The sequence below is a fragment of the Corythoichthys intestinalis genome, chromosome 12 (assembly GCF_030265065.1).
Source record: "Corythoichthys intestinalis isolate RoL2023-P3 chromosome 12, ASM3026506v1, whole genome shotgun sequence".
NCBI lineage: Eukaryota > Metazoa > Chordata > Actinopteri > Syngnathiformes > Syngnathidae > Corythoichthys > Corythoichthys intestinalis.
The window spans coordinates 23,957,799-23,972,786 of NC_080406.1; the positions used below are offsets into that span (position 1 = coordinate 23,957,799).

General features: G+C 40.2%; 1 protein-coding gene across 2 annotated transcripts in view; it reads right to left on the reverse strand.

Annotated features, from left to right (window-relative positions):
* Positions 1-14,988, reverse strand: part of lrp2a (low density lipoprotein receptor-related protein 2a) — a 125,161-nt gene that overhangs the window by 108,208 nt on the left and 1,965 nt on the right. For both annotated transcript variants that reach the window (XM_057851784.1, XM_057851782.1), the window contains exons 2-8: positions 7,144-7,251; positions 6,733-6,855; positions 4,109-4,225; positions 3,618-3,728; positions 3,415-3,528; positions 1,041-1,157; positions 314-457 (exon numbers count right to left, since the gene is read on the reverse strand). In XM_057851784.1, coding sequence (XP_057707767.1) covers positions 314-457; positions 1,041-1,157; positions 3,415-3,528; positions 3,618-3,728; positions 4,109-4,225; positions 6,733-6,855; positions 7,144-7,251 — 834 coding nt within the window. The remainder of the gene's footprint in view (positions 1-313; positions 458-1,040; positions 1,158-3,414; positions 3,529-3,617; positions 3,729-4,108; positions 4,226-6,732; positions 6,856-7,143; positions 7,252-14,988) is intronic.

Consider the following 14,988-nt stretch of genomic DNA (forward strand, 5'->3'; position numbering starts at 1 on the left):
TTTCCTTTTTTTTCACCACCTGAACTAACATTATTGGAACCCATGTTGATTGCTCTCACAAGAAAATCTGTGCGTCCGTCTTGTGGGGGGAAAAAACTGCTCCGCTGTCATCGATCGTCGTATTTCGAGCATATCGTCCGACGTAGAAAGAAATGGCGAGTCAAATTTTACGTCGGATGTGGAAAAGATCGTGTGTTGAAGCGATCGGATGTCGAGGTACCACTGTATATTGCACCCCCAAAAAAGTCGAAATGTCAGTTTTTTTCCAATATCGTTCAACCCTAACGGACAGACAGATTGCATTGGTACTAACTGCAATTTCTTCCTGCAGTGGCGTTGGTTTCGTCCTCTCCTTCAGAGCAGTGAGGTGTCCCATCACACAGCTGATCCATGGGGATACACACACCAGTAGACGGGCATGCCCACTGTCCTGGGTAACATTCGTGATGTGCGTTTTCTATTGACCAAAATAAAATAAAATGATTATCTATTGGCAATTACAATCAATAACAGCACATGGCACGGAAAGAAAGACTGTGGCATGTTATTTCTGACAAAAGATGTGCGATGACATCATTGTTAGCGTAAGGAATGTCGCTTTAAATCACTGCAGGGGGCTCTGAAGGGGTCATAGGGGGCTTCTACAGCCCATCCTTTAAAAACACACACTCTTCACAGCCATGTGGACAAATTCTAAAGACCTCTGGTGGGAGCTGGGGGTGGAGGGTGCCGGGGGGGATCTGTGCAATCGCCTGCCACAAAGAGCCATTTGAATGACACACTTGGAGGAGCACAGGAAAAGCAGCTTGGTAGTCACCTCTAACTTTGGATTTGAATAGTAAGATTGAACTATAGACATTTTATGGGCAAAATTAAGGATTTGTGCGTTTAGTTGAGTTGTTTAGTCAAACAGCAAAGCAATTCAATGCCTTGATAAACTTAATATTTTTCTTCCATCTTCTATTTGTTTTCGTGTAATGTCCATGTGTCTCGATACATTTGTCTGTAAGGTATAGTTGATGACTAGTGTGCATTCATACCACATCCTTTTTCATCTGCATTGTCCTCACAATCGTCTTCTCCATCACAAAGCCATACTTGATGAATACAGCGACCACTGGGGCATGTAAAGTAATTGCCCCTGCATGGAGGATATGCTAAGGATGAAGGGGACAGTGAGAATTAGTCAAAAAAGGACAAGGATTTTGACTGTACAGCTGTTCTGGTGAGAACACTTGACAAGAGTCATTCTAGAATTGGAGGACATTTTGGCTTCAAACTTCTTGATTTTTTTGTTAAATTATTGTGTTTTTACAATGGTTGGCATTATCAAAGTAAAATGGTTGCAAATCTGTAGGCTACAAATGTTATCTTTTCTCAGACGTTAAAGCTGGCTGTTCATATTCCAGCTGGTAGTGCTGACCAATAAGACAAACAAAAATGTAAATACATAAGTAGAAAAAAAAATGGGGGGGTGGGGGGGGCTATCAAGTTTCTGATCGTACGCATAACAGGATTATATCAAGTAGACTGAGACATTCAGTCAAGGCTAACTACTTTATCAAAATATGAAAAATAGAAGAGATGACATATATTTTTAGCCATTTTTGAGGAAACTGTCAGATAATGCCAAGCAAGGCCGGCCAAGCCTATACCCAGACTATGCAGCTGCTTAGGGCCCTTGACCACTAAGGGGCCCCCAATCTGGCAACTTCCTTGTATACAGTGGGGAGAACAAGTATTTGATATCAAATACTTGTTCTCCCCACTGTACCTTGTTAATAGAGCAGTGTGAATAATGTGGCGCGCATTGCCGTTTAACTATGCAAACATCCATTTTCTTGTCATTACAATATGGCAACCTGGGGAGTGACGTTGAACCTGCTTTGCGATGATTGGTGCTCAAACTTGCTTGGAAAATAGATGCATGAATATGTCGAAGAGAATTTATCCTTCTGGAGCAGAGAAACGAGAGAAAAAGAAAATCAGAGAAGAAAAGAAACAACAGTATCAAGGTAATAAAGCATGTTGTTGATGTTGTTGTTGTTGTAGTGCAAGACACTCCGACTTGAACGTTCTTGTCAGCTGAGCTTGTTAGCTGACAACAACGTTCACGTAGCTTGTCATATGTCGTACTGGTAATTGCCATTAGCTGCAGGGCGAAGGCCCGGAGCGAATCAAGTAAAGCCGAGCAAGTTTTCACCTGTCAGCAACTGCAAATGTACGGCTTCCGCTGATTGTAGTAAAACGAAATATTGGCATAATATGCATTTGAAATGGTGGCCCAAAAATATGGGCCCCTTGGCATTATTTTGCTTAGGGCCCCCAAATGGCCTGGGCCGGCCCTGATGCCAAGACTATCAAATCCTGAGAGTCATTACATTCTTCTTTTTCTTCTTCTTCTACCATGGTTATTTGATTACACACATTCAATGAAAAAAAAGTGGAGGAATATGAGAGACTAAATATAAGGTAGTCATAACATGCCTTACCAATCAGCTCTGTCGCAAAGACAGAACATTATCCATCGGCTGACATACACGAATGCTGTCGAGTTCTGATTAAATCTGTACCAATTTTATGTGTCATGGAACTGTTTAACTGGTCACTAAGTACCTTGGACAAGATTCTCAACAATGCGACCTACATCGAGCCAACGCGCATGTCCTGCCAACACTTTCACGTCTGGATACCTGAAGATCTCTTAGCATAAAAACTCTAACCTAATCAATGAGCAAACGGATGATTGACTGCTTGACCCAAGTGTCCTGTCTAATCAGTGACTTTTGGGAAGATAATTCATGTGTAAAAAAAAAAAAAAAATTACAAAACTTTTTTTAAAAATACTATACTTGTATCACAATGTGAAATGCCTACGCTATCATGCGAAGATTTGCGTCCTTTGGTTCAATGGGGACGGGATTTAATAAGCCCAGGCTTCTCCCTTCAGCCCTTGTCTTTTCTTCGGGTTAATTAATCTCATCACAATGCTATCTTGTAACTGTCAATGATACTGATGATGATGACAATAAACAACAAACAAAAAAACAATAATTAATACTCAAAATATAGTGTTTGTCAAAACAAGTGTTTATACTGTTACAAGAGACAACAAAGAAACAAATAATCGCAAAAAATAAATACATTTTAATTTAAACTTTTATTTGAGATTCAGTCTGGTCGTTATGGGGGCTGGACAATAGAAAAATATGCATTTTAGGGAGTACTGCAGAATATTTTGGTTTTTCAAATACTATTTTCAACCATTCTTTTCTTAGTTTTTCTTTTTTTTTGTTTACTCAGAAACTGCATGTTTTAGTATTTTATATATGGACATAAAATGTCCTCCAATTCTAGACTGCACCCCAAACTCTTAAAAGTAAATTCCAAGAGAAAGTAAAAGTGTCGTCTTACTGCAGTTGAGTTCATCACTTCGATCACCACAGTCATCGTCATGGTCACAAATATAACGTTGAGGGACACACATTCCATTATGACACGGAAACAGGCCTGTACTGCAGTGCTGTGCTACATAAAAAAAGAGGGAAGTATGAAATACTTTTCACATTTTGGCGGGTGTGCCACTCAGATCATTATGAAATCTGAAACAAACTTACTGCAATTTGCTTCATCAGAACCATCTCGACAATCAAGTATGTGGTCACATCTCTGGGTCCGGTTGTAGCAGGCACCATTAGCACATCTAAGCTCTGCGCACTCTGAGTAATCTGGAAGATTAGATCGTCATCTGAGCAACATAATGCACACATGTCAACCTGACAGCGTGACAGCAAGTGAAAAGCTTGGCACATGGGAGGGATAAGCAGGGACAATTTAACGCAGCCACCGTAGCAACAGCATTTGCAGCCACATTCTTGCAATTGTGGGATTCCCTGAGTGTGCAGTGCTTTGAGTGCACCGTGCCAGCCGGGACAATAGCGGCATGGCAGTTGAACTTCAGTTTGGCTAATCCACCGGGGAATCCGCAATCAAACTCTGACAACAAGAAGCATATTGTGGCCCGTTCTGTCTGTCAGCTACATCTTAATCTGAACAAATTGATTCAAATGCCACATGAGGAGGGTGTTAAAATATGGGTAAGACTTACTGCAATTTCTCTCGTCAGAACCGTCGGTGCAATCAGACAGATGGTCGCATCGGTACTCAGCTGGTATGCATGCCCCATTACTACAGCTGAACTGTCCACTAGTGCACGTTCTCCCAGCTGAGGACAGAATGAAGACTTTTGGTAAAATGTAAAAAGGTTTGCAAGTCAATAACGTCATGTTGTGTCTTTGGCTGCGTTCAGACTGCAGGCATATCTGATTCCAGTGAGATTCCTCCTCAAATCTGATTTTTTGTGCTTAAGTGTCCAAATCAGATCTGGGCCTGTTCAGACTGGGACACATTATTGACACACCTGACAGGTTGCTGTTGCAACAACGGCGTCATCAAGCATAGAGTGACGTCATGGACAGTCAAAACCCATCCGAGCTTTTCAGACTGAGACCCATCTTTCAATTAGTCTAGCAAAAATCAGATTTCTGTGCTTTGTAACTGTTCAGACAACAAAAGAGCCGTTCAGTTTCAATCTGGATAGACTAAAAAATCAGATTCTGGCTGCGAGTCTAAACAAGGCCTTTGAGACGTTTCCATGTCACCTCAAAAAGTTCTGAATTTCAATTGAACTTGTATTATTAAGATGCTATGCTGTTCGAAACACCTGTTGGTCCAGCCACCACAGTTTTTTCGAGGGGTTTTGTACACTCACTGTAAGCAGTCAAAGTACATGCAAACAGCAAAAGTGAGTAATATATAGCCATTAATACACATATATCCAGGGAAATTCCCATTTAAAATGACGCGGGATTTACTCGCGTCATTATTTTCACGCATGTTGAGATGTCCCGAGAATGACGCGGGTTGGATACTTTTACAGACTTGTCCAGTGTTGCCCTCTGGCATTCTCTGTGCATGGAGGCCTGTTGGCGCGATTTCATAACTAGGACATTACGTCATTTTTTGGTCGACAATGTTGGTCAAATCGTGATTTGTTCCAGAGGGAGCATTCCCGACGTCGTAACTGCATCCAATTCAAGCTCATCAAGACTGCATTTAAGCCCAGACGATCCAAGAGAAGGGTGTCGAGATATCAACTTGCTGGGCGCCATTCGACACCTCTGCAACCCTTGTTTTGAAATCCCCTACATTGTGCTGGTATTTGATATCAGCTCTCTGCCTACAGCTTGGATTAGTATTATTGATCCCTGTCGACCTACTGTCACGGACCCAGTGTGTTATTCCCCCTTTTCCGTGATCGCGTGAATTTTTGTTTGTATCTCATAAAACCCTCAAACGCTTCCCTCCGTTGTTTTATGCTTTGAAGTCCGACCTTGTTTTAGCAGTAGCGGACCCTAACATCGGCAACAAAATAAACCACACATTTCCAAAAATGGACGATGGACTCTCTTCCTCGGCTCTACGATCCCATAGCAATTTAATTTCGTTATGTTTTCAGTTTAATTTAGGTATTTCCAGCTTGTTATGTTGATAATTGCGATGTTTGTTTACCGCTTTTTTTTGTCTTACTGTGAAGAAAAAGGAAGTGACGATCAGCCTGCTATGACATTTACGTCATAAGCCATCGTGCTGTGACCCAGGAATTTAACGCCTACTTTCAGGCACACCAGTTCCCAGGAAAGTCCCGGACATTATACTAAGACGCGACCCGTGAAATGTCAGTCGACTCAGGAAATTGTGTTCACATACAACTGCTGCACGTTTAAATCCCGCAATTTTCCCGGTGTTTCGGCGTGTGTGAAAGGGGCTTAAGTGACAGGGAGGGCAATGAAGGAATAGACATGCTTAAAATATACAAATACCGTATTGGCCCGAATATAAGACGGTGTTTTTTGCAATGAAATAAGACTGAAAAAGTGGGAGTCGTCTTATATTCGGGGTCTAGACATTATACCCATTCTCGACGCTAGACGGCGCCAGATATCAATTAAGCGAATGCTGAACTTGAGGAGTAATGTTCTGTCATGACAGATCTCAGTGTGCATTATTTTATTGCAATGTTTTTCCTTATTCAGATTTGTTACAAGACTACAGTTACAATTAGACCTCAATTTTATTGTTAATGCAGTTATTGCAATTTTGTTGTTTTATCATAATAGATTGGTTTATTTACATTTCAAAAACCAGAAGCCATTCATTTACGAATGTGATTGCACTTTAGTTTACATATTTAAATGTTCAGATATTTAAGATTTGAATGAGGCCAAATAACATGCTTTTTCTCTCAGATATATTGTTATAATAATTTGTTTCAGATGTACAGTAATTATTTTCTGTATAAAAATTAATTTGGTGTTCAAAAAGTCTTTTTTCAAACTTGAGTCTTGAAAAAGAGGGGGTCGTCTTATAATCAGGGCCGTTTTATATTCGGGCCAATATGGTAAATAATCAAAATAACTCGTTTTACAAAACATGTTTTGGGGACAGTCAAGTATATGTAGAGCAGTACACAATAATTTTATTTTGGTTATTGCTAGGTGTCAATAAAGCACCGCATCAGGTACTTGCAAAATGAATATGTAGTTTAAATTTAAAAAATAAATACGTTTTTTTTTTTTTTTTTTTTTTAAAGATGGCTGTGATTTACAAAATACAGCAGCGTGCCTGTGGTGAATTGAAATCTAACAATCAGTTGGAAGAAAGTCAACGTACGACAGTTTTGCCTCTCGTCTGAACCATCTTCACAGTCCTCTTCATCATCGCACACCCATACTTCTGGGATACACTCTCCGTCACTTAAACACTGGAAGTGACTGTCATCACATGTTATCTGAGCTGTAAAAGAAAAATGCATATAGTTATTATTATAACATACATATACAGTGGGGAGAACAAGTATTTGATACACTGCCAATGGGTTTTCCCATTGGCTGTGTATCAAATACTTGTTCTCCCCACTGTAACTTATAACTTACATACTATAGGAATTAACGTTACAGTACTGAGTTCCCAAAAAAGCAAGATATAAGTTGATGTGTTCTTATTTAAAATAGGGGAAATGCTAATTAAAGGCACTAATTGAACCCTTCAAGGAGAAACAGTGTCACGTTGTAAATTACTCACGGCATTCTTGTTCATCAGTGTCATCCGGACAGTCGGATGTCCCGTCGCAGTGCCAGTCCCACGGGATGCATCGGCCTGTCCCACAACGGAACTGCCCAAGTTCACATCCTGCAGAAGCATACAAACACGGTGTACAGTAAGTATTAACTACAATTTCATTGTGTAGAGAACTGGTCAACATTTCGAACAAAGGTATCAACACAAAACTGTAAATCCATCCATCCAGCCAGCACAGGTAACAGACTACAGTATGCCTTGTGGTAGTTAGTAAAAAAGAAATTTATATCGAAAACACTTATTAACAGCAATAGAAGTCCAAACCATTTCAACTCCCAGTTTAAAACAGTTGGACGTCTATTGCCACCGGTGGATATTTATAAAACAAAAACCATAATAAATAAATGAATAAATAATATTCCCAGAGCAAAATACACAAGGCCAACCTTGTTTAATGTCCTGTATGTCTTTATTCTATAAGTTTTAATTTTTATTTTATTTAAAATTATTTCTATTTTTTATCATTCATGGCTTTTTTTTTTCATTTTTGTTTTTTAATTTATTTTTATTTATTGCTATTATATTGATTTTTCCCAAAACGGATCCTCAATTTAATTAATTCGTTATATTTAAAACTATTCATATGTTTCTATTATTGTTGATCACAAAATAGGCGCAGACAACACTAATATTACAATTAGCTGTCAAATAGGGGCCGCAAAATATTGTGCCCTGGGCTGCAAGTTTGAGACATTTATCCTATATGAATGTAAAAAAAGATAAAAATATATATAATTCGTGCATAACCGATCAACATCGTCCTCTTTTATATACTGTGCTTTTTTAAAAAGAACGATTTTCAAGCAAATGACTGAAATTTTTCTGCTGCAAAATTGTCAAAACATCAAAATGGCTTTGTATTGTTTTGGGTGAAATATAAGGGTTTGAAATACGCTATTACAGTGCTGGCCAAAAGTATTGGCACCCCTGCAATTCTGTCGAATAATGTTCAATTTCTCCCACAAAAGGATTGCAATTACAAATGCTTTGGTGGTAAAAATCTGTACTTATTTTGCTTGCAATGCAAAAAATACAAAACAGAATGGGAAAAAAATTTAAATCATGATCATTTTGCACAAACCTCCCAAAATGGGCCAGATTAAAGTGTTGGCACCCTTTGAAAAATCATGTGATGCTTCTCTAATTTGTGTAATTAACACCACCTGTTACTTACCTGTTACAGGTGGTGGCAATAACTAAATCACACTTGCAGCCAGTTAAAATGGATTATAGTTGACTCAACCTCTGTCCTGTGTCCTTGTGTGTATCACATTGAGCATGGAGAAAGGAAAAAAGACCAAAGAACTGTCTGAGGACTTGAGAAGCAAAATTGTGAGGGAGCATGGGCAATCTCAAGGCTACAAGTCCTCTCCAAAGACCTGAATGTTCCTGTGTCTACCGTGCGCAGTGTCATCGATAAGTGTAAAGCCCATGGCACTGTGGCCAACCTCCATAGATGTGGACATAAAAGAAAAATTGACGAGAGATTTCAACGAAAGATTGTGCGGATGGTGGATAACGGAACCTCGACTAACATCCCAACAAGTTCAAGCTGTCCTGCAGTCCAAGGGTACAACAGTGTCAACCCGTCCTATCTATCGGCGTCTGAATGAAAGGGGACTCTGTGGTTGGATACCCAGGAAGGACCCACTTCTGAACCAGAGACATAAAAAAGCCAGGATTGAGTTTGCCAAAATTCCTGAGAAAGCCAAAAACGTTTTGGAAGAATGTTCTCTGGTCAGATGAGACAAAAGTAAAGCTTTTTGGTAAAAGGCATCAACATAGAGTTAACAGGGAAAAAAACGAGGCCTTAAAATTAAAGGAAAACGGTCCCCACAGTCAAACATGGCGGAGGTTCCATGATGTTTTGGGGTTTCTTTGCTGCCTCTGGCACTGGACTGCTTGACCGTGTGCATAGCATTATGAAGTCCGAAGACTATCAACAAATGTCCCAGGGCCCAGTGTGAGAAAGCTGGGTCTCCCGCAGAGGTCATGGGTTTTCCAGCAGGACAATGACCCAAAACACAGTTCAAAAAGCACCAGAAAATGGTTTGAGAGAAAGCACTGGAGACTTCTAAAGTGGCCAGCAATGAGTCCAGACCTGAATCCCATAGAACACCTGTGGAGAGATCTGTCAAAATGGCAGTTTGGAGAGGGCACCCTTTAAATCTCAGAGACTTGGAGCAGTTGGCCAAAGAAGAATGGTCTAAAATTCCAGCAGAGCATTGTAAGAAACTAATTGATGGATACTGGATGCTGTTGTTCGCAGTTATTTTGTCCAAAAGTTGTGCTACCACGTATTAGGCTGAGGGTGCCACTACTTTTGTCCGGCCCATTTTTGGAGTTTTGTGTACAATGATAATGATTTAATTTTTTTTCATTCTCTTTTGTGTTTTTTTTTTCATTGCATGCAAAATAAATGAAGGTATCACTACCAAAGAATTTGTAAACGCAATCCTTTTCTGGGAGAAATTGAGCATTATCTGACAGAATTGCAGGTGTGCCAATACTTTTGACCAGCAGTGTAAGTACATAACATCGTAGTAAAGTAAATAAAGGTCGAGGAATCGAATCGAATTCTATGGGATCATGAGAATATTTAGTATCGGCAAATATCGTCTGGTTGTCCAAAGAATCGATCTCGTACGTCATGAAATTAGTTATTTACACCCCTAGTTGTGAGTGACATCACACATGTACTTAGTGCGAATAACGTATTAATGTGAACAAAACGAAGAGTAAGTGGTATAGTGATTATACAGGTCAGTTGCTTAAGAGGATCATGTCAAGGGGAAAGAAGCTGTGGGTGATTTGAGGTTCAGCGTTCTTTGTAATTTTTGAGAATTGATGAGGAAATGATGACGAATTTGTCACTGTAGGCCTTTGTCAGAATAGGGAGGAATGCACACTAAGAATGCTAATTATGACTAAGTATTCCATAAGTTATGAAAATATTTCATAAGGATTAGAATGAAACATGCTGTTAGCATGGCTGATGAGTAGTGGAGACGTGCGTGCCATCCACCCCACCACCCCCTTTCCCAGGATGTTATGCAATCCTCTCCTGCTCCTATACGAGCCTCCTTTTGATGTTCCCAATGAGTGGCATCTCTGGAGATAAGGTACCACTACACTACCTACTCTGACATCTTCCAGGGGGCAGGGGGTTGGTTCAGGGAGCATAGCTGAGTGTCAGAACGCTCTATCACAACTATCCAAACAGGAATGCGCATTTTAATCAATTGGCTCTGACAACCTGATCCATGGCACACATTGACCAAGTCCAGTCTGAGATCTAATGTGATTCTTGTAAGCAGAAGCGGTGATTGGTGGGGAAGTCTTGAGGATGGTCTTTAAAAGGCACTATATGGACAAAATGTTCGAGATCTATCTCTCAATCATTCAGCGGTATTTTTAGATCTCTCAATTGCGCAACTGCGACCCTTAATTATGCATTTTGGATAGTAACTTCTGTCCAACATAAAAAAAGGAATATTTGGATGCATTTGATGGATACAAAACTGAATGCTATGACTGTTAAAGAATGAAAATGACCTTTTACATTGTTTGATTCTTGACTGCATGATTTGTTATCCTTCTGGCAGCTGTCATCAAGTGGTTAATAATGGAGGCCCTAACCAAGATTTGCTTCCTTTACTCTACATTCACAAGGGATGTACAATACAATATCTGTGTAACACTTAATTAACTTTAGCTATAATCATAATCAAGGCACCTAATTTCCCGATGAGAATGAAAATTCTGTATTCTCATTACAGTCATGAATTAATTACTGTGTTTTGTAATTAACCTGAGGATACGTCGCACCAGCCAAAAAAAGCACATTGAAGAGGGAAAAAAACATACAGGTTGCACTGGAGTATCGTATTTTAATTACAGACCATACATCTATATTTATACTTATATATAGATGGAACTTGGTGTGCGTGTGTCTGTGTTGGTTCCCTATGGACTCCGAAACAGCTGGGCGGATTTCAACGAAATTTTAGACAGTTGTACTTTATGTTTCTAAGATTGTTCTTGGATGGGTTTGATCTCTGTAGACCTCCATTTAGTGTGGAAAATACATTTGAAACTCTAAATTAGCATAAAAAATCCCTGATTGTGGAGGCAACAGCACTGTCTTTTGGGCAAAAGACGCTTCTCTTGCAACTGTAACTTCGAAGTTGGCTTTCAGACTTTACGGTTTTGTCTACAAATTTAAATGTGCTGTGATGATACATTGTGGCTTTGAGTACTCGACAACAAGACGCTGGATTAAAAAAAAAAAAAAAAAAAAAATCCGGAATATTATTTTGAAATTCATTTTGGCTATACTGTAGCACTGTTATTTATTGTGTGTTACGCCTGCAATGGTTCATGGGTAGTTGTGGCAACCATGAGTGAGAGTGGTGGTTGCCGTTGTTAAGTTCTGGTGTTTTCTGTTCAATAAAGGCGCTGTCTCTTAGGGCCACGCTGTATATAGGGCATAAAAGCAGTACGTGTGAAACATAAAAACTTTCTCATTCTTCTCAAAGTCGCTCCCCACAATTGGGCAGTCCTTTTACTATTACTACATCACAGCTGTATCTCTAAGGCAATGTTTTTCAACCAGTGTGTGCCGCGAGAAATTATCCAATATCGCATTTTTTCCCCCTTCTTGTTTATTACGTCATTGAGCATAGTTGAAGGTTGCGGTTGTGTGCAAATGAGCGAGGTATTACTTGAGTCACGTTTAAGAACTGATCAGATTTATAGCTATCAGCCACCTTGCTCTCTGTGACAATGTGGACTCCAGCACGTTTACTGTACATCATTTGATTTGACTCGTCAGGTGTTGATAGACACGAAAGTGTCCTTTCCATTTTATCCATATATGACCACTGTCAATCAAACTGTATTTTATTCCAACACATTGTCGAGGACAGCAAGGTGGCTGATGGCTAGAAATCCGAGCGGTTCTTGAACGTGATACGAGCAGCTCTCCAACAGCGCCATGGTGCCAAGCAAGCTTAAACGTCATTTCCAAACGAAACATCCGTCCCTTCAAAAAAAGTCGATGGACTGTTTTGTTCTCCTTCGTGAAAACACTGAGAATCAGACAACTTTATTGAGAAACACTACAAAGGCAAATGAGAAAGCCCTTAAAGCCTGTTATCTTGTTGCTGAACTTGTTGCTAAATCCAAAAAGTCCCACACTGTGGTAGAGACATTAATACAACCTGCCTGCAAAGCCATTGTCAGCGAGATGCTCAGCCTTAATGCGGTTAAAGACATTGCTAAAGTCCCACTGTCTGATAATTCTGGGCTTTTCAAGATTAACTGGTAAGGAAAAAAATAAAAACAGAGAGACAGAGCTGTTGAAGAAGATTCCTGCCAGGATATCGGCTTTGTGTTCATCTAGTTCATCTAGTTTCAAGTTTCACACTGATTAAGTATAAGTATTCAGAAATTTTTTAATTAAAAATAATGTACAGAAAGTAATTTTGAAACATCATTGGTTTGTGGTGTGCAGTGAGATTTTTTCCAATGTAAAAATGTGCCGTGACTCAGAAAAGGTTGAAAAACACTGCTCTAAGGAATATATCAGTAAAGATTTATTTGCCATTTGGTTGTATTGCGTTCACGTTACACAAATCCAAGCAACGCCGGGCCATACTGCTAGTAGTAGTACATTATAATAACAAAAGCTCTCTCTTTTCTTATGATTCTTAAAGTTCATACAAAAAGGATGTGAGCAGATGTAAATTATTGTATGGGCTTGAAACCCCAAAATCAATATTTCATCATCAATTTTGACTGGCTGTTGATTGTAAAAGCCCTTTCAAATCTTGAGTTGAATCGATGCCCATTATCACGTGAAGAACTGTTGCAGGTGTTGACTTTATTTTATTTTGAAGATCAACTGATCATTTACTCAAATAGAACCTCGGCTGCCCCTAGGGCAGCACTGCTCTGAATTGGTGGGTTTTTCTTGCAGCTCCCTGCAAAATAGAACTCTCACAGAAGGCCTGTGTCTCACACAACTCACACATTGTTAGGGTTCCTTGATTGCAGGCTGGAAACCAGACGGGGGGAAGCGGCGACAGGTGCCAGCCATTAACATCAGCTGCCTACAAAAGCCTGATCGTCGTTGCCACTCGTCGCCAGACCATCTCTTTCGGCATTCCCGTCAGTCACGTCCAGCACTCAGGTATTTACCAACATATATTCTCCCGGCTAATCTGACCTTTGCTCCGTCCCAGGATTCCTCGTGCCTGCTCCCTGACCTGTACCGTTGCCTGATATCACGTCTACGCCTGCCAGCGACCACACGACGTGCACGTGTGCTACGACTCTCGACGTGCCGCTGAAAATAAACCTTGTTAAATAATAACGGAATTCTCCCTTGTCTGCTTTGGGGTCCGATTCCCAGCGCTCCCTAACACACATCCAATGTAACTTTTGAAATTATTTATAATGGTTGCAAATTTAATCCGTCTGGCATTCTCCGGCGGATCACTACAGTCCGACTTGCGGTGTAACTGAGCTTTAAGTCGCAGGCCCAGCCAAACTATCAAAGAAAAGTGTGACTTACAGTTTGTAAAATAGGGTACATTGCCAAAAATGGAAGTGAAAGCTAAAGATTTTTTTTTTTTTTTTTTGCAGACAACCATGTGTAGCTTTAAACATGCCGAGTGGTAAAGTAGTAAAGACTAGCACCTGTCAGGGATTGTGAAGTCCAATATTAGTGAATTCTTTCATGATGTTTTTCTAAATGATATAGGTCAGGTCTTTCCGAAATTTGCTCTGAGAGTTTATTGCTCGGACACACAAACCCATGTTGTCTTCTAGCCGAACTTTCTGTGTTGTAGGACTTCATTTACATAAGCGTTTTTTGTGTAATTCAATGTTTTCCTTTCCCTTTTATCTGGCCATGTCTTTTCTTTTTGCAACTTAAACCCACAGCAGGAGAGGACAGAGTGGTAAGGATGCCCCACTATTCTTAGAGAGGAACATTAGAGGAATTTTCATTCCAATGAAGCCCCCCACAGCCCACTGTGGAATCACAATGGCACAAAGAAGCACTACTAGCGATGTGAACTCATAAGTGGAAGTGTTAAGCCAGTGGCGAGAGAGTACAGTGGGCTTGGATCTATAGAAAAACCACACCTGACCCCTGAAACATCTCTTGTGGCACCTTGAAAGGTGCTGTTAAGCTTTGGCCAGTGCAGCTTGTTTTGGTGCGGGCCTCCTCACCCACTGATCTGCAAAAAAAATCATCCACTGGCTGCGTGAGATGCTGGAGCTGTCCACGCCATCAGAGCAAAGTGCTGCGGCCCGTTTCATATGGAAATGGATGCAACAGAATGCAGTCAATTGCCAAACAAGTGACTTTGGCGCTTAGTCCTACTAACAAAACAGTGAAAGGCCTGACTGATTTGGCACTGGCATGGGAATCCTGAATGGAGCGCAGAGCGACAGCCTTCATTTCGTAAGAACTGAAAAATGGTCAACATTTTTGGAAGAAAGGGTGGGGATGTATGTCACAAGGCAAAAGATGATGAGAAATGAAGTGATCACGAGGCAGTGTGACAGCTGCATTGTGAGAAAGAAACCTGTGACTTGCGGAAAGGGCGGTGTTTAAAATGTGCAGTCAAAGTTTGAAAATAACAAAAGGCGTTTTTCAATTGAATTAATGCGGTTGAACCTCCCACCACGATCGCATTGCATCCAAATGTCATGTAAAAAGAGTGATTTATTGGCAAGACAAAGTTCTTACTGTGTCCTTAATTGATTAAAGTGAAT